The sequence below is a fragment of the Podarcis vaucheri genome (assembly GCF_965113315.1).
Source record: "Podarcis vaucheri genome assembly, chromosome: 7".
NCBI lineage: Eukaryota > Metazoa > Chordata > Lepidosauria > Squamata > Lacertidae > Podarcis > Podarcis vaucheri.
The window spans coordinates 36,727,125-36,746,714 of record NC_138765.1 but is presented as its reverse complement, the minus strand read 5'-3'; the positions used below and the strand labels follow the sequence as shown (position 1 = coordinate 36,746,714).

Sequence of the window (19,590 nt, the reverse complement as noted above, 5' to 3'; positions counted from 1 at the left end):
AAAGCTGGCTTAGCATCGCTGGGCAGCTTCGCGGGGCAGCTTCCTCCCAGTGCAGAGCCCGCCACCCACTGCCACTGCCCAGCGAAGCTGCCAAAGCGTATAAGACCCCCCAAATTGGTGCTGCCAATTTGGGGTGTTGTCTTATACGCCCAGTCGCCTAATACGCCAGAATCTAGGGCAAATGTCATTTTAAGGGCTCAGCAAGCAATGGCCCTGAAATCAAACCCATTCCCACTCCTCACATGCCTTCCTGTCTGGATTGCCCAAAGTATCTTAAGGCAATCCAGACAGATACTTAAGGCAAGTATCTTAAGGCAATCTTAAGGAAGGACGACCATGAGCACATAAGGAAGTGTGTAGGCAAGACTTGATAGCAGGGCAAAGGGGAGGGGGAGGGGGAGGGGGGAAATCTCAAAGTAGTTTACAACCTACATTAAAACATCAAATAAAAACAATACAGAAGAAAACAATACAGAAGAAAGTCAAATATAAAGTATACATTAAAAGTAGTATAATTAACTGGAAATTAAAATATTACGTTAAAGTTTTCCTAAATAAAACATTAACACAGCAAAGTTAAATTTTAAAAAATTCTTAAAACATTTCAAAAGAAAACAGTGCTAAAGGAAGTCAGTTATCAAACACATATTTAAAACAGCATAATTAGCAAGAAAACGAAATATTATCATAAGCATAGAACATGTTCTGCTGTTATTGCTGCCAATCCTGGCAATGTTGGTTCACGGTGGCTGGCAGCTGTAGATGCTCAGACTTGATTATCTGGGTCTGCACTAAGAGACAACCAATATGGTCCCTGGCATCTTCAGCAACCTCAGCTTTTATAGCGGGAGTCAGTCAGGGCCTTCCCCTCCCAGGCCAGGTAGAAAAAAGGCTACAAGCCAGGGAAGCATGTCTTCCATGTCTCACAGTCTTCTGTTACTATTTCTGTGGCCTTTTAGAAGTAGGTGGGTTGTTTTTAATGCATTTCTCTTTCCTCTTGGTTTTAATGTATCTATGTGGGATTTGCTGTTTGGTTGGTTGCAACTTTGCTTTAGACTGCCCTGGGCAAGATAAAGCGACTGACAAATTTAAGAAAAGAAAGAAAGAAATGCACACACTGCAAACTAGGACTGATCCCAATGGTAAGATTGATTACCGAAGGCAAGAGTTTTGGGCACAGCGTCCTCTGTGCTGACAACAACATCATCTTCATCCCAGCAATTATTTCAGCTCGCCTGGTGCTGTGGTCATGGCTGGCTTACTCAATCCCACCCACCCAGTGAGCTCACAAAAGCCAGCAGCACATGAGCATCTGTGGAATGCACTACTCTGCTGACCAAGCTGGCTCCCACACGAGGGAGGAAAATAAAGCATTTTGAGATCTAGGACATAATGATGGCCAAGCAATCCTGCCAAAGGAGGGCAACAGTTGGACACCTCCACCACACTTGTGTAAGAGATGTAGATCAGAAGTAGGGAGACTTTTTGGCTCCACAGGCCAGATCTTTATCAGAATCTGCCTCTCAGGGCTGTCCACCTGTCAAAATTGCGCTTTGCATGTCTTCCTGTTCCCCACTTTTAAGCTCTTGATCTCAGAGGCTTAAGCTTTCAATATCAGGAACTTAAAGGGGTAGGAGGGAGACTATAAAACTTTGCACTCCAATTTGAGCTTCCAGAGGATCAGACAGGAGTGCAGGAGCCCTTGCAAAAGCTTTTTTGAACCAGCTTGCACACGAGAGCTGCTTCAATGGGGCACTTTTGCACAGGGTTTAAATCCCTGCTCAGCTAATGAACAGGCTTGAATCCTGCTACATTGGTTGCACAATCTTGTTCATTGCTGGGAACAGGATAGTCCAGCTAACACAGGATTAAACCCTTTTCTCCTGCCCCATTCAGCTAACATCATCTGTGACATAAGCTGATAGGTGGGTGGGCCTGCTTTGGGGGAAATGGCCTTGTTGGCCAAATTGGATCCCCTGGCTGGCCAAGATTAGCCCACAAACCAGAAGCTCCCCTCTCCTGATGTAGATATACTATAAAAGACAGTGATGGAGACCATCATCACACCTAGAGATGGCAATATCCAAATGTGTCAACATCTGGGTGTCTGAAATGTTTCCAGCTCTGTGTCACACAATATCGGTGGGGATTAGACAGATGCAGTCCACCTAATCAGATCACACATTATCTGAGTTTTGACAACTGCATTATAATGGCAGAAGTTACAACCAAGATAGCTAAATCCAAGGAGACCCAGACCAAACAAAATGACTAGCGCAGTTATGTGGGTGGTGATCAATTACCAAACAACAGGGTTTAGTTCGTGGATGTGCAGCCATCCTACTCTGTCTCATGGTCTTTTCACTAAAGTAGGAGCAGGAAGTCAGGGCCACATGTCACTAGTCTACACTATGGCTGGACCATCAGCCATAGTGTGTGGCAATTTTTTATTACATTTAGTTGGTTTAATTGATTTATTGTTAGCCACTTTGAGTTGTTCTGGACAAAAGTTGAGGGTATAAGATTTTTTCCCTTTTAAGCATCATTGCAGGCTCCTTCAGGGTGTTCCTGGAGTACTCCCTTCCACGCCCCAATTGCAGAGCTGGTGCGGCGAAAAGGTGTGCAAGCCACTATTCTCTCAGCCTCACTCCTACATGTACAAGCACCTGCAATATGGGAATAATATTGATCTGCAGTGACTGCTGTGAATTCCAGAGAAGTAGCTGTGTTAGTGTGTTGAAGCAAAGTTTTGCAACATCTGAAGACTAAGATTGTGTAGTTCATGTCACATTACAAAAACATACGCCACAATAAATCCATTTTTAAGGTACTATAGGGCTGCTTTAGGGCTGCTTAGGGATCACTGAGATAATGTATGAATTGCTTTGTACACTCAAAGTATCTTGCTTGCTAGCAGCAAGGAATCCTTAACTATGACAAGTAGCTGAAGGTGCATCTTCAATGCATCTACCAAACAGCCTACACCTGAACCCACATTTTAGGAGCTGTGTCATCCACTGCTACTAACTGCTACTTTGCAAGTGTCCAGGCATTCATCTGCCCTGCCTTCCTAGCAGCACTTAAACAGATTAGGGTTTTACTTAACACAGCTTTGGAAGTGATATAAATTATCTGTCCCCAATTTCAAATTTATGGGAATCAACAGCAACAACTATCAAGCAACAATAAAAACTTAGCATTTACACACCCACAAAAATTCTTACAGCCCTCCACAAGGTAGGCTAACTTTCTCAGCACAATGAGGTGAGGCAGGAAGCCTATGAGAACAACATCCTGCCTAAGACAACCTGATGAGGTGAACTTTGAACTGGTCACTTCCTGGCTCAGTGCTGATTTGATGTTCTCAGTCTCTCAACTACAGGCAGGACCCTGGCTCAGTCCTGTTCAACCCTTGCTATGTGCATTAAATGCTCTTCCAGCAACTGATACAGTGTTACAAAGACCAACTGAAATACTGCAGCAACCAAGGAATAGACTATTCCTAGTACAGTACAGTGGTACCACGGGATGCGAACGGGATCAGTTCCGGAGCCCCATTCGCATTCCAAATGGAACGCAAGACGCGACAGCGCATGCCGTGTTTCGCCGCTACCGTTCATGCGCATGCGGCGAAACCCGAAGCGCATTCAACTCGAGGTATGACTGTATACCAAATGTACTCCTAAAGTACTCCAGACAAATTTAACTACTTAACACTACAACTCTTCCACCGTTTCTTTTCCTTCAGCTGCCTGAATGAGTTTTGATTTGAATCCACCTTGCCCTTGATTTTAGGTGTATTTCCCCTTATCTGGGATGTTTAATTTGTTAATTGTTTTATTTTACTGTAAGCTGTTTTAGGGCCAAAAGAAGAACTTACATATTCTTAAAAAGATTAGGAACCTTGGCCCCAGACTCCTCAAATGGAATCATATTAGACAAAAAGCCTTCTCTGTAGAAAATAAAATAAAATTATCAGGATGCTAGGAAGATCATGCTTTATCATTATTGCATCTCTGAATAGGTGTTCATAGGCTCCCAGGAAGTATACAAATACAGTGGTGCCTCGCAAGACGAAAAGAATCCGTTCTGTGATTCTCTTCGTCTAGCGGTTTTTTCGTCTTGCGAAGCAAGCCCATTGACGGATTAGAGCTATTAGCGGCTTTTAGGCTTATCGGATCAGCTGATAAGCGGCTTAGCGGCTTAGAAAAAGGGGGGGGACCCGCAGGAACTCGCAAAACATTTTCGTCTTGCGAAGGAAGCCCATAGGAGATTCGTTTTGTGAAGCACCTCCAAAAGAAAAACTCTTTCGTCTAGCGAGTTTTCCGTCTTGCAAGGCATTCGTCTTGCGGGGCACCACTGTACAATAAAATAAAATACAGTATAAAATGTACTACTTTGAAAAAAGCAACAACTATGAATACTTTACAACCATGAATACTTTAGTACAGCACAAACCAATTATGAACTGCTCAGCTCCAGATAACATTCATCTCCAGAAGACCTGAAGGAATAGATGCAGCTTCAACTAAAACTGGAAATTTATCAATGAAGGGGACATCCACAGGAAGCTACCGTAATTCCACAACTGAGGTGCTGCAACCAAGAAGGCCCCATCTCGCGTCACCACTCAACAAAACACAAGCGCTGACAGGACAAACAGGAGTTCCCTCGTAATAGGGCTGGGCGATATATTGATATATCACCCCAAACTGGTGTGAAATCCATATTGTTATATCAGTTTCATAATTTTTGACTTGGCAATATATCATGAATCACGATGTGTGTGTTCTATACAAAAATCACAATGCAGGGAAAACCATGAAGCCAGCCAATGCCTCTACACAGCTCCATCCATCATAGTATATCAGTATATTGTGATGTTTAGCTACTGATACTCTGTCACAATGCTGAAAGCCGGGTATCGTCCAGGCCTACCTCACAGTTCTCAAAACACAGATCAATAGTTATTGAAAGAGGTGCTCCGTTAAATACTTGTGTCATAAGTTGTTCAGGGCTTTATACACCAGTCCCAACACCTTCAATTGGCCCCAGTATCAAAAAGGCAACCTGTGCAGTTCTTTAAACAGCAGCAATGCATGATCCCATTTTGCTGTTCTACTTTACTGCTTTTTACTACATACGTGATACAAGTAAAAGTCAGCGGATAATCAGGGATTCCTTCATAGTTTGCAAGTGCGGGAACTACCTATTCAGAATGCCTGATTTTGAGGTGGTTTGGCAATACTCCCTTTTCCACATGGGCTGGCAGGAAGAACAAAGCCATCCTATGCACAGAAAACATATGAATATAAGAAGTTGCCTTATACAGTCGGGCCATTGCGCTCTCTAACCCTGAACAGGCAGCAACCAATTTGCATGGAGGTTATGTTCCAGCTGCCCTGCCCTGTCCCTTTTGTGACACTTCCGAGTTCGATGTGATGCATGTGTGTGCAGTTGCACACATATCAGAGGTACCTAAAATGGTCACTGTCTGTACTTCAACTTGCTGCAGCTCACCAACGTCTCAGATAGAAGGTTTTAATTTCCCACCCTGAGGATTAGTGCTGAAGCTGCACATGCATCCCCCGAAACTGGAGCTGAAATTGTGTGGATGTGCCCATCCAATTTTGACACGCACAGACTTTTCCAACTTCCTTAAGTCAACGCTTAACCTAGAACTTAAGTAAGATGCAGAAACCAAGCAGAGAATGATGAACCTGAGCAGTGCTTATCTGACCTCCTGGCAGCAGAGCTGCTGCTGCTGCTGCTTACAAGGAGGAATGGGGAGATCAGTGCTGGGCAAATGTGCTGGCTGAGCCGATATGGCGCTCCTGTCAGTGGATTTGCATAACAGCAACCTCCTCACCTCTTCTGCTACTGGGCCTCAGAAACCAGATGTTGCTGCCTACTCTAATTATTTTGCCAACTTGTAATAATCACTTGTAGAGAGTTCAGATCTCCTCTACTCAGGGAAATTGTTAACTGGAACAGTTGGTGTGGTGTTGCACTTTTTAATGTTCTCACTGTGCCTGCAATGACCACCAGTGTGCGAGAACAGGTGAGTAAGTAATTTTTGCAGGACAAAATTACTTTTGTAATTTTGGAGGGTAGAGAGATGCAAAACCTCAGTCCTCCTCTGCAAACACACAGAGTTTCATCTAATGTATGAAGACTATCAAGAGTAGCTATTAATACCACTTTGATATCACTGCAGAGGTAATAAGGATAAATAATCCAAAGTAAAAGCCAAAGATGGTTTTGGGGTTTAGAGGAAGCAGCACAGCTCTGAAAGGCTGTAACAGGGATGATCTTCCCATGCAGAAGATCCCAGGTTAAATCCCCAGAATTCCAACACATTGGGTTTCAGTTATCAAGGCTGGGAAAACCCTCTGCCCAGGGCCAGAAGGTCCACTAAGGTAGCTGGTATAAAGAAGAGATAGGGAAGCTGTGGCCCTCCAGATAATGTTGGGAGTACAAGTCACATCACCCTCAGCCCCATGGCCCAAAATTAGGGATTATGGAACTGGGAATCCAGCAACAAGTGACTGCCACCTTTCCCATCCCTGGTATAAGGCAACAACTTGTATCTTACTACACATTCAGAAGAAAGTAAAATAATTTCAGATACCACCAATATGTCCGAGTGACTGCCCATGGAAACTTTCTTTACTGTTTCATATTGTTACTCTGCAAAATTAGCCCCGGAGTGCACTTGTCATGCTGTGTGAACAGACTCAAAAAGAGGTTTGCACGCCCAAGAAGACCTCAATAAAAGCCAAGTAGAAGTTTATCAAGGGCAGGAATGTAAATTTAGAGCCACACAGGCCCTCAAAATACTCCCAATATCCACCTTCTTATGTACCGTATTTTTCGCTCTATAAGACGCACCAGACCACAAGATGCGCCTAGTTTTTGGAGGAGGAAAACAAGAAAAAAAAATATTCTGAATCTCAGAAGGCAGAACAGCAAGAGGGATCGCTGCACAGTGAAAGCAGCAATCCCTCTTGCTGTTCTGGCTTCTGGGATAGCTGTGCAGCCTGCATTTACTCCATAAGACGCACACACATTTCCCCTTTTTAGGAGGGAAAAAGTGAGTCTTATAGAGCAAAAAATACGGTACTTAACATAAGAACAAATTTGGTACAGTGGTAGCGTGCTGGACTATGACTTGGAATACCAAGGTTTGAATCCCCCACTAAGGAAGTTTACTGGCTGAACTTGAGCCAGTCACTTACTCTCAGCCTTATCTACCTCACAGGGTTGTTGTGGGAATTAAAGTAGTAGGGAGAGACCCTAATGTGTGCCACTTTTAGCTCCTTTGAAGGAAAGGTGGTATATAAATGCAATCAATAAATATAAATAAATAAACCTGGAAGCCTGAGAAGCGGGAAAGAACTACCTCAACCAAACCAGTCAACGCCACAGGATATCAGGGACTTTTGGGTTGGGGAGGGAGAACGCACGACTCCCGGGGGCAGAAAGCAAAGCCCCGAATGCCGACAGGGACACCGACGGAGGGCCTTCCTAGCCCACAGAGAGGGAAAGAGACGGACACCTAACAAGCGCTGCCTCTTGGCGCGAGATGGAGCACCTCGCCCGTAGGGAGGAGAACTGGGGACACCTCACCCACCCACCCGCCCCAAGGGAAGGAAGGGCTAGAACTGGGGTCGAAGCCACGCCAGCACGGTCGGAATACCTGGAGCCAGGGGCGTGGGCGCCGGGGAGCAGCAGTGAGAGCTGCCGGAAAGGGAGGAAGAAGCCGAGGAGGGAGAATCGCCCGACGACCAGCCCTCCTGTTGGGTTATTTATATATCTCCCCTCACACACAGATGTATCGTGAAGGGCTGGCACTTCTCTCCTGCCTCAAACTCAGCCGCGGAGGGAGACGGGGGAGACTCCCTCCTCCTCCTGCTTAGAGGCGGCCCAGAAGGGCAGCAGAATACAGCCCCGGCCTCAGCGGAGCCCCCGCCCCACGTTCAAGAGACTGAGCGCGAAGGCCTCGCTGGAGCAGCGAAGCCAGAGGCCGGACTGCGGTGCGGAGGAGACCCGGGAGAGAAGGGCCGAAGAGGCCCTCAAGGAAGGGAGGAGACCCCCTCGCCGCCCACCCCGGGAGCCCAGAGAGGGGGAGAGAGAGGCGCCCGAGGAGGCGCCCCATGCCCGGCGCAGGCCCTCCCCACCGAGCGCTTAGCCTCACCCATGCCTGCGTGCGTCGGTCGCTCTCTCTTCCCTCCAAAGGCGGCGGCGGCGGCAATATGGCGGGCGGGGCCGGAGCGGTGGGCCAAGCGGACGCGCCGGGAGGCGGAGGACGGGGCCGAAAGGGAAGCCGACGGCGGCCGAAGCGGGACAGAAAGCCTCGGTGGCACCGAGCGCCCGAGACCGGCCCCTTCCCTGAGCACGCCCCTTTTTTAAAGAGACAGTTGGGCGGAGCTGAGGGCGGGGCGTGGGAGGTGGGCGGGGCGAGGAGGAAGAGGCCGGTTTGAGACCGGGACAGAGACAGAGCGCTTCGGGCGGGATGCAGGAGCGGGTGAAGTCCCGGCCGGGCAGGCCGTGGCAGCGAAAGGAGACGGGCATCTGGTGGCCGCTTCGAAGGAGGCAGTTTTTGTTGTGGCCTGAATTTCCTTAGGCGAGGAGAGCCCGCTTCCTCCGCTACGTAAAGTGATAAGGCGGGGTGTGTGTGTTTGTATTTGATGAGAGTCAGTCCGTTAAATTAGTCGATTTCAGATATTTTGACGGTTTCGGAAAGGGGCCTCCTCCCCCCACTAGTTAATCAGTGCTTTAAAAATACAAGAACTTTAATCACCATCACAAAATTATTTCCAGCAATATGTTATCCTCTTGCAGCACAAAGAGTCTTGTGGCACCTAAAGGCTAACACATTTATTATGGTATAACCTTTTGTGTTACTCTGAATTATAGGTCAGAACATTATGCATCAGATGAAGTTGACCGTAGGTCATGAAATCTTGTGCCGCAACAAATCATTTACCCTTTCAAGTTACCACTCTTTGTCACCTAAAAAGATACATTCCTGCTCCTCCTGTGCAGGAGGGACCATCTCTTCCAAGGTGAAAACTGCACACATAGAATCTAAAAATAAAAAACCCACAACTTTTTTGAAATGCCTCTTTCGAAATGAAGTAAAAAACAGCTAAAGAGTGCAGTATTCAGTTGGGCACTAGCTCCTTCCTTTATTAGAATATTTTGTGCCCACCTTTGGTACCCAAAAACAATACAAAACAGAGCATCTATTTAAAAATGGGGTGGGGGGGTGTTGCACATGTGAAAGGCTATGAATGCAAAGCCACCTGCCACCCACCAGGGGGGTCTCAGCAAATGGTTGTAGCATTTAGGCAGTCTCCTGTGTGGCCATTTATGTACCAATTAAATAGTGCTCACAACAAACTGGCACCCAGTAGAGCTGTTTGAGAACAAGTTTTAAAAGTTCATTTCAGCTGGGCCAAGTTATTAACCTCACTACTGTATTTTGAACTGAGCAGAAGTTTCTCAGAAGTCTGCAAAGACAGCCCGTTATGTAACGCACTGCAGTAGTCTAGCCTGGAGGTTAATAGTGTAGACATACATGGCTCAGATTATTTCTGTTGCAGAGTGGGGCAGCTTAGATGGGGATCATTTTATGTCAGATGTGCTACTTGGATTGTCTTTAATGAAGTAGAACTTTATCAAGTAAATTAAAAATCCAGTAGCAATACTGGATGCACAAAGAGCTTTTAAAGGAACTAAAGAATTGTAGGTTTAGAAGGGACCCCCTGAGGGTCATCCAGTTCAATCCCCCCCTTCTGCCCCACAATGCAAAAATCCTGCTTGCAGCTATCCCTGGGAGGGCTCGAACCACCAACCTTCTGGTTAACAACCACACCCATTGCCCCATTGTGCCACTCAGGCTGTGAACCTGCCTCAGGTGTGTTTGTATGCACAATCTCATCCAATGCAAACTTTTCCACTCAGATGAGCCATCCACCAACAACACTGCCATCCTCTTAGGATGGAGCCTGTTTATTAGCCGTCATCCATTACTGACCCCAGACGCTGCTTTAGTGCTTTCACAGCCCCCAAGGCATAGCAGAACTGAGTGTTAGCAGCATGGGTGGAATTAATTTTTTAAGAGAGAATAAGTGCTTGAGCTTCCATGCAAATAAAGCTCTCTGACAGAGAAGCTATCCCTCCAAATCCCAGCAAGGGTTTGGGGACAAGGTGGTCATGGCAGATGGCTGGGCTTACGCATCAGGGAGGGAAAGGTCCAGTTGCACCCTTTTATTACCTGCATGTCCCGGGGCTGATTCCACTCCCCACTGCAGGGTTGATACGGGGAGGGGAGCAGCAACAGAGAGAAACGAAGCAGAACTCCAGGAAGGACACCCACAGAAACATTTTAAGGTGTCCTTTTATTAAAATGTGCGTCACTGTTCTGTGTGGCTTGCTTTGCTGTTGTCCGGCTGTCAGTGTGTTTCCTGGGACAGCCGCTGTGGCCTCAGCACTCGAGCCCGACCTAGGGGAGCCTTCAGGTGGTTCGTGGCCTGTGGCTCCCACCCATGGCAATGTAGACGTCAATGGGGACGTTGGGCAGGGTCAGGCAATGGCACCCTGGACATCTTCGCAGCTGCCTGCCCAAAAGACAGAGAGAGTTGATCCCTGCATTTGTTAGGAGCTGCATATTCATATGCACTATGCAAAATGAAATGTGTCCCAGAATGTCATTCTATTTAAAATCAAATCCAAGTTCCAATTTCAAACAGGACTTAGGTGCTCCGCTTTACTAACACAGGCAATCGTTTCCATGTGTGGAGCTAGTAAGTGGGTGCAACTCACCAGGACCCATGATGGGAGGTGCTCAAGACAAGGACAGATTCCTCTAGTTATCATTGTTGCACCAAGTCTTACCTTTGGGGACACATTTAGGAAACCACTAGGAGCAGCAGAGTGGGAAGTGCTGCTTAACACAACCTTTCCCCCCTCCCCCGGTCCCTCCCTTGGTGTTTTGGACTACAGCTCCCATCAACCTCTGATTTGAGTTGTAGTCCAAAACATCCGGAGGGAACCAAGTTGAGGACAGCTGGATATTTGCCTGCACAAGCCCCACTGGACTAAAGGAAATATATTAATTAGCACATGGCAGGGTGGGGAGAGATATAGATCTGGATTTGCCACTTCAGGCTTTAAAACATTGTGGGCCAGGGGAACGTCAATTCCAGATTTTCCCATCTACCTTCAAAATGCTGCACAGAGAGAGTGACAAAGCACAATATAGTTGTTGTTGTTGTTGTTGTTGTTGTTAATCATTATTTATATTTGGATCCCACATTTCCTCCCAAGAGATCAAGGTGGCTTACATGGTTCTCCACTCCCATTTTATCCTCACAACAACCCTGTGAGTTAGGTTAGGCTGAAAGTGAGTGAGTGGCCCAAGGTCACCTAGTGAGCTTTATGGCCGAGAGGGGATTTGACCCCTGGATTTCCTGGTCATAGTCTTATACTTTCTGTAGACATCTATTGCTTGTTAGTCTCCCTACCACCAGGAAAATAATATATTTTATCCACTCCACACGTTTTCTTGACCATTTCTATCCCTCATCAGCTAATTTATTCTAACAGCCTTTCATCTGGTCTCTGCATAAGCTGCAGTCAGGCTGGCAACTGACAACTGTTGACTGAGCCCTGTGAGGTTTGCATATGACTAGAGGTAATTTGCTGCTAAATTACCAAAGAACGATCCAGAGCAAATTTAGTGTTATTTCTTCTGCACTGCCTGATGGTTTGGGTGTACAGTGGTACCTCAGGTTAAGTACTTAATTCGTTCCGGAGGTCCGTTCTTAACCTGAAACTGTTCTTAACCTGAAGCACCACTTTAGCTAATGGGGGTCTCCCACTGCAGCCATACCACCAGAGCACGATTTCTGTTCTCATCCTGAAGCAAAGTTCTTAACCTGAGGTACTGTTTCTGGGTTAGCGGAGTGTGTAACCTGAAGCATCTGTAACCTGAAGCGTACGTAACCTGAGGTACCACTGTAACTAGTTCTGTCCATCCATATTTTCAGAGGCAGATTCCCTCATACACTTGCCTGCTCAATGCAATAGAAGACAGCTTAGCACCTGCTCTCCACAGAAAGAGGAGGAGTGGCAGTTTAGGGAAACAGGAACCTGCCTTTTTTGAAGTCCATCTAGCCCATTATCATCTATGCTGACTGGCAGTGGCTCTCCAGGAATTGAGGCAAGGGCAGTTTCCAGACCTGCTTGGCTATAGCAGAGACTAAATCTGGGACCTTCTGTGTGCAAAGGAAATGCTCTTGCCAACTGAGCTACTACAGCCCTTCTCCTTCAGCTGTGGTGCCAGGGCTGAATCCTGCCTGTCGCACTGTGAAACGTTTCCTTACCTTGTTGCAGTGCGCTCAGGGGCAACTGGCTCCTGTGTTTCGGGGGCAGTCGCCAGGCTGGGAGAATCTCCTGCCTCTATTGGAAATCTCCGAGCTTGTGGGGTCTCTTGGGAGCTCATGTCCGAGCCCCAGACCTGTCTATGGAAGAGAAGGGTTCAGTGGGACATCCCTCTGCCCCTGCGCCAGGCCCATCCACCTACTCCAAAATGCCAGCTGGGTAAGCAACTCAAGGAGCATCACACACCAGCCTAGGAAGCTCCTGGTTCTTCTGAGGGTCCCTTGCCCCACTCTCAGGCCTCACAAGTGGGTGCTCAGAAGACATATCTGCCGATACCAATGAATTCTTTACTCCATTGGTTCGTTTTAGGGTTGTGATCTTTTGAAAAATACTCTTAATGTCTACAGTGTTTTTGTATATGTTGCCTGCTTAGATAATACATTGATATGTGAGTCACAGAAAGGGAGGGGAGCAAGAGAGAATCTGGTTTATGTGATTGGAAATGCAGCAATAGTGTGTTCACAAGGGGGAGTGGATCCCATGTATTTGTGCATTGCTAAACATCCAATAGTTCTACATTTCTGACCATGTATGAAAGAACTCAGAGGGGTGCCAGAAGCTGCCTGGAAGCCCCAGCCAACCCCATACTTCAGCTGCTAGGAAGGCAAGTGTCTGACTTCCTGTTCCTGTCCCTGTCCGTCGTCATCCCCGTCCCCCCCACGTACTACAGTATGGCTGCAACATTATTTAAAACAACTTCACCTTGTACCTTCAACCGAAACCTGACACAGAAATTGCGCAGGGGAGGCCTTTTCCTGGTGTGAAGAAAAGTTCGCCCCAGGCACTCTAAGCGGACTCCAGGCCAGCCCAGCCCAATACATTTCACTGCTCCCAAGGCAAAGGGCAAGAGGACAGCCGCTACCCATCCTGCAGAGGAAAGTTGCTGGGCTTGCAAGTGAATCACAAGCAACAGGGTGGTGTCCTCTGCTGCACCCAAGGCCCCAAGTTAGTTTGGGGGGGGCAGGGCAGATCACATAGCATGAACAAGTCCAACCAAGGGGAACAGCTTGGGTGTTAAGGAACAGCAGCTGAGGGACCACTGCTATTGCCACTACCCCCCAGAATCTACCACCTGAGGTGGTCGCTCCATTCTGCCTCATGACAGGGCCAACTGGTTCCACTCCTGCTTTGGTTGAGTATTGTTTGGCTGGCCCCACCATGGGATGCCTGGAGTCTGGCATCCTGGGCCAGCCTATTCTTCTGTCTTGCCCTTGGCTCCACCGTCCCAGCCTTACCTATCAAAGGCGGAGGAGTACTCCCTAAGAGTCCACTGGGCAGGTTGAAGCGCCTATTGCAAAGGGCAGGCTGGGACGGAGCCCAGAGGGAGGCAGCGGCTCAGCGGCATTATGACTCGGAAGGGCTACGCTTGCATCACAATGCATCCTGGCCTTCTCTCTGCTGATGGTCTCCAGGGCAGGGAATCCTAGGCTGAAAGCTCAGCCCAAGCCAGGCGGGGCCATTCCCTTCCTAGCCTTGCGGACAAGGAACTCAAGAGTCACTTCTTGCTCTCTGACAATATCCATCCATAATGGCATCCAAATCTGGGACGTTTGTGAGAGGACAATCTCATTTACATTCGCAAACCAGCCAACCCTATATGCTTTGCCCCTATTGTAGCACCAGTGTCTTCTATTACCCCCAGGTAAGAGCTTCTTTATTCATATCAGCTGACAGGTTTATATGATACCTCCAAGGGTTTGCAGTTGCTCAGCTCCTAGCAATTTTCCCTTTAACAAACCCTCCTCCTCCTCCAGCCTCTCTAGTGATGTGGCTTTCAGGTCCTCCTGAGGCACAAAGGTGATGCTAGAAAACCTGTCTCTCTTGTCTTCCTTAACATGTGGCGCTGTATGAAAATGCCCACAGTGCCTTAAAGATGCCAAGCAGAAGTTAGGACTCCACCATCACGGGTCTGTTTAGAGCAGGGATGAGGAACCTGTGGCTCTCTAGAGATGTCCTTGCGTTACAAAGTTCCCTTTGTCCATGCTAGCTGGAGGAAGGGGAGCTGGACTCTACCAATGTCTGTTGGACCACAAGTTCCCCATCCCTGGTTTAGAAAGAGAAACACCAGTCTTTACCTAATGGGTAAGGGAGGGATTAATTTTGGTTTCTAACTTTCTAGTGTACAACATGGGCCTTGAAGATTTCATTTGAAAAACCACTTACAATGGGTATATTTGTTTCCAAACTCCAAGTTATGTCATCTCAACCCTTCAGATCTTGAGTTATTCATACATTTAACATCATAACTGCATAGTTCCAGGTCTTGCTACCAGCATACAAGATGGTGGTCTTCAGTTTGCCCAAAAGCACCAACATCAAAGCCCAAAGTGCTATCAGGCAGCCATTATTACAGAAGTCCAAAGAACAAAATTACTGTTGTGTTTTCTTTCAGAAACTGATCATCTTCCTTATAAAGATCTGCTTGTACTGCTGGGACCTTTTAGCTTATAAAAACTGTAATTGTGAGGGGTTCTCTAGTTAACAGATGATGGAGAAAAACAACAAGAAGAAAAACCCATCAGACCCTGCTGTTAAATTTCTCTGATAAACCTGGCTGGTCCTTCAGAAGGCATAATGCTGAGCTAGGTGGCCTACTGGGGTTAAAATTAGTTTCAGGGTTCATCTTGACAGAATATTGTGCCCTGTTTTTTGCAAATTCTGGAAGCTCTCTGTTGTGCACACAAATAAGTCATAAGTTTGGGAAGTGTGTGTCCTCTTCCTTTCAGAGGTTCCACATGAAATACTGCTGTCTTAGAGGGGATGGGCAATGAGACTGGATACATTGCCAAAATAGGGGCTAGCACTAGCCGCTATCCTCTTGGAGAATACAGTGAGTGGGAGGGTGAAGGAGCTATCATACCCTCCAACATTCCTCAGAAAATAGGAACATTCTACTGGTGTAGAATAGAATGTCCCTATTTTCTGAGAAATGTTGGAGGGCATGCTATCTGGCCAGAAGGGTAGGATATTGAGGAGTGAGGGAATATAGGAGAGGCAGTGGGGATGGCAGTGGAGGCCCACCAGCCTGCTGTAAGCCTTCAAGGACAGGAATAAAAGCAGCCGCATCCTTCAGTTTCTGTTTGGATAGTTCTTCCTTGGGGGTCTTGATGAGTGAGAGAGCAAGTTATTTGGAGCAAAGCCCCTGCTTGGCTTCTGGCTGCAAATGCCTCTAGGGCATCTCTCCCTGTGCCCAGACCCAACCCACAAGGCTACTGTACCACACTGGCTCTCTCTGTGCTGATAAGTCCCATTATATATCATAGATGAGTGATTTGAAGTAGACCACGGACTGATACTCAGCAATTCCAGCAGCCACAGGTGCAATTCCCAATGTGGTGTTTACAGATACAGAAGCACATGCAAAGCCCCCCTCCCGCAGTGTCCACAGGTTCCCTTCTCCGTACTTGAAATTTGGTTTGAATGAACAAGTTGTGTTGTGTGTGGCACCCACAACAGATTATCTGGTTTGCAGATATGTCCGATGACAAACTCTTATCTTAAGGAAATCATCTCACTCAATAGGAAAATGGTTGAGGGAATTAGAATACTTACTCTTAAGAGTTGCCTGATGTAGTTAGACCCAAATCCTGCCAAGTAGCCTCAAGCCAGCAGACTTCCATGATGGGGGAAAGGAGACTAACTTAATTGTCCATGTTCACCCTGGACAAATAAAGAGGTTCACTACACTACAGTGTGGACTATATTCATCTCTTACCCAAGGCCTCAAAGCTGTAGGCCTCTTGGCAGGTTAACCCATCACCCCCCTGGAGGGCACTGGAGGAAGCTGAGGGCTTGGGCAATGCAGGCTCTCCAAGGAAGCATGTCTGCTTTCCTCCCATTGGTGCAAAACTACTACCTCCAGCCCGGGGTCCTCAGGTAACACAAGGTTGCATCACAATGGGGGCTCAAAGTTTCAAGATGTCCAACCTCAGTTTCACCCCTCATCAAAGGACCTTGTCTGGGCAGGAAAAATGATCTAGCATCCTGGGCTGCAACCAATGCAGACCCTGGTCTGGGAGGCGAAGGACGGCGATGTATATACTTTGTGATGACATGATGTCCTGAGAATGACAGATGAGCACGTTCAAGACACAATGGAGGAGTTTCTTCTCTCCCATGGTTACCAGATGGGTAAAACCATTGGAGAAGGGACATATTCAAAGGTCAAGGAAGCTTTTTCAAAAAAACACCAACGAAAAGTGGCCGTGAAAATTATAGACAAAATGGGAGGACCAGAAGGTAAGAGCCAGGAAAAAGCATTAAGCACAAGACAGATAAGGTTCTGCCAGTTCACACACCTAAATTGAGGAACGAATAGGCCCGGTAGGTTGCATTTTCCTCCAGGGAGTTGGAATCATGTGGCACAATTGCCTGCAATTGTCATTGAAACACTCTGCAAAAGCATTGCCATTCCTCTGAACGGAGACTGGGCTGTCTTTGCCGATGTGGCTGACCAGATTGTTTTACTACAAAATGTAGCAAACTGCTTACTACTTTGCAGGATTTGTCCTTTCTGCAGGTGCTTCACCAGAATATTTGGGGTGGGGTGGGGAGAAGAGGAGGTAAGGACGGTGAACTAAAGATCCCTAAGAGCAAGCAGGAACAGCCTACTCTATCTTGTCTGGAAATACGGGGCCCCTTTAAACATTACTCTAGTTTTGTCCAAATTGCTTTTATGCAAGTGGTAAAAGGAACCACCAAAACAGCAGGGCTGATTATGCAGCAACCAACAAAGGAAGCTCCCCATGGGAAGACGTCTGAGGTTAGTCCTTGCCCATGGAGGTGGCATTGCTATTCAGCCTGCTGTAGACAGTTGAGAAGGGGGGTGTATCACAGCTCCAGCTTTTTGCTGGAGGGCCAAGTGGCACAGAGCAGCTTCCAACCAGCTAAAACAGGTACACTAGCTGTGGCTTTTTCTTGGCACATAGAGCCTGGCCATAGTTATCCATGGTCTGGCATTCTCCTAGTTAGTACAATGGGTTGTGTGGGGACCAGCTTTGAAGATTGCTTGGGAAGGACAGCTAATTCCAGACACAGCTGCAAGCTTCCTCACTAGGATCAGGTGTTGGAAACACATTTCACCAATAATGGTCTCCACTAGCTCCTGGTGTGTTTTCAAGTGCAATTCTAGCTGCTAAGCTTTCAATCCATGGCTTATGATCTGGACGCCTGATGGAACATTCCAACATTGACCAGTCCAAGCCCCAAAATCTTTGAAGGTCTTCCTCATTCTCTTGTCTGAGGGGTGCTGAGTGGCAATTAGGGAGAGGGCTTTTTTGGTTGTAACCCCTTTTCCCAGGGAAGCTTGCCCAGTACCTGCTTAGAGGTCTTTTGGGCAAACCCCTATTTATTTTCTCAAGCTTTTAAAAACTAGATAGTTTTTAACATTCATTTCTAGTGTACTGTTTTAGCATATTGAAAGTCAGCATATAAAAGCTTTAATTGAACCATACCTCCACCTATGGTGGGGTTTGTACTAGAGTGCAAGAATTTTGGGCAATGGTATTCAGAGAAATTGATAAGATTTTAAACTACCACTTTAGCCCAACTTCTCAATTAGCCCTTTTATTTATATTTGTCGAGGGTGATAAACATTTGCATAATAAAGACTTGCTAGTACACCTCCTTATAGTAGCTAGAATGACCGTGGCACTGTTTTCAAAAAAATGGGACAGGGCCAATCTTACTACTTGGTACACTGAAGTTTGGATATTGCCTGCTGGAAAAACTAATAAGCTAAGAGTCCTTAGGGGCCAAAGAAAAAGGTGTTTCATGCCTGTTTGATCTGACTTTATTTCATTTGTAAGCAAGGAGGAACATGGCCAAGGATTCCCCCTCAGCCTATGAACTAATATGACTTAGTATTTAAATGTTCTGAATCAAATGTAACAACTTTCCCTTGTATAATAGGGCACATATTTTGTAACTTTTTTTTAACCATTACATCTATGCTGTAAATAGTTCCAGTTGCTTCCTTCCACACATTCACATACCTGTGGTTTATTTATTATGGTTTATTTTATGTCTTTGTTTGACAGTGAGCTGTAATTGGTGATGGACTATGTATATTGTCATCACGTCTTGTTTGAGAACTTCCCGGTACCATCATGGTCATTAACAGAAACACATAATTTCCCTGAAGGGACTCCCGATTTAATTTTACTAGGAATGTGTAAATAAGCTCTTCTCCAGCCAGCTTAGTCGCTAGTTAGCCCCTGATGCATCTTTGCTTACTCTGTCATTTCCCTCTGCAGAGTTTATCGAGAGATTCCTGCCCAGAGAGCTCCAGATCGTCAAGCGCTTGGACCACAAGAACATCATCCGAGTGTACGAGATGCTGGAGTCAACGGACGGGAAGATCTACCTGGTGATGGAACTAGCAGAGGATGGAGACGTGTTCGACTGTGTCCTGCAAGGGGGGCCCTTGCCTGAGAGCCGGGCCAAATCGCTCTTCCGCCAGCTGGTGGAGGCAATCCGCTACTGTCACAGCTGTGGCGTGGCGCACCGTGACCTCAAGTGCGAGAATGCGCTCCTGCAGGGTTTCAACCTGAAACTGACCGATTTCGGATTTGCCAAGCTGCTCCCCAAAAACCGGAAGGAGCTGAGCCAGACATTCTGTGGCAGCACAGCCTACGCAGCCCCCGAGGTGCTGCAAGGCGTGCCCCACGACAGCCGGAAAGGTGACATTTGGAGCATGGGCGTGGTTCTCTACGTCATGCTCTGTGCAAACCTGCCCTTCGACGACACGGATATCCCCAAGATGCTGTGCCACCAGCAGAAGGGGGTCTCCATTCCTGGCCACTTGGGGATTTCTGAGGAATGCCAGGACCTCCTCAAAAGCCTGTTGGAACCGGACATGATCCTGAGACCTTCCATCGAAGAAGTGAGTTGGCACCCATGGTTAGCAAGCTCCTGAGAAAAGGACCATGTCAAAAACTCTCCCCAAATAAAAGGGGACAGGCTGTTTCCAAAATGCTCACATATATTTTAACGTTATGCTCAGTTTCTGGTCTATCCTTGCCCAATTCTTTGCACACTTCCCCCTCTCACTGGGCAAATTTGAAGTGGCCCCGGCCTCCAGAGATATATGAACAAGAGCAGAGAGGTGTGTCTTCCCTTGCCAGTCTCTCTCTCTCTCTC

General features: G+C 46.9%; 3 protein-coding genes across 3 annotated transcripts in view; 1 reads left to right on the top strand and 2 right to left on the bottom strand.

Moving 5' to 3' along the window:
- Positions 1-8,396, bottom strand: part of KPNA6 (karyopherin subunit alpha 6) — a 45,997-nt gene extending 37,601 nt beyond the window's left edge. The window contains exon 1 of the mRNA XM_082232437.1: positions 8,198-8,396. Within this exon, the coding sequence (XP_082088563.1) occupies positions 8,198-8,201 (4 nt within the window). The 5' untranslated portion in view covers positions 8,202-8,396. The remainder of the gene's footprint in view (positions 1-8,197) is intronic.
- A 1,991-nt stretch (positions 8,397-10,387) lies between these two features.
- On the bottom strand, positions 10,388-13,331 carry FAM229A (family with sequence similarity 229 member A). Its single transcript, XM_082232447.1, has 3 exons — positions 13,153-13,331; positions 12,393-12,530; positions 10,388-10,625 (listed from the first exon to the last, which is right to left on the bottom strand). Exons 1-3 carry the CDS (start codon positions 13,314-13,316, stop codon positions 10,523-10,525), a joined length of 405 nt encoding a protein of 134 aa, XP_082088573.1. The 5' UTR covers positions 13,317-13,331; the 3' UTR covers positions 10,388-10,522.
- Positions 13,332-16,344: 3,013 nt separating this feature from the next.
- On the top strand, positions 16,345-19,433 carry TSSK3 (testis specific serine kinase 3). Its single transcript, XM_082232440.1, has 2 exons — positions 16,345-16,689; positions 18,705-19,433. Exons 1-2 carry the CDS (start codon positions 16,518-16,520, stop codon positions 19,364-19,366), a joined length of 834 nt encoding a protein of 277 aa, XP_082088566.1. The 5' UTR covers positions 16,345-16,517; the 3' UTR covers positions 19,367-19,433.
- Positions 19,434-19,590: the final 157 nt, after the last annotated feature.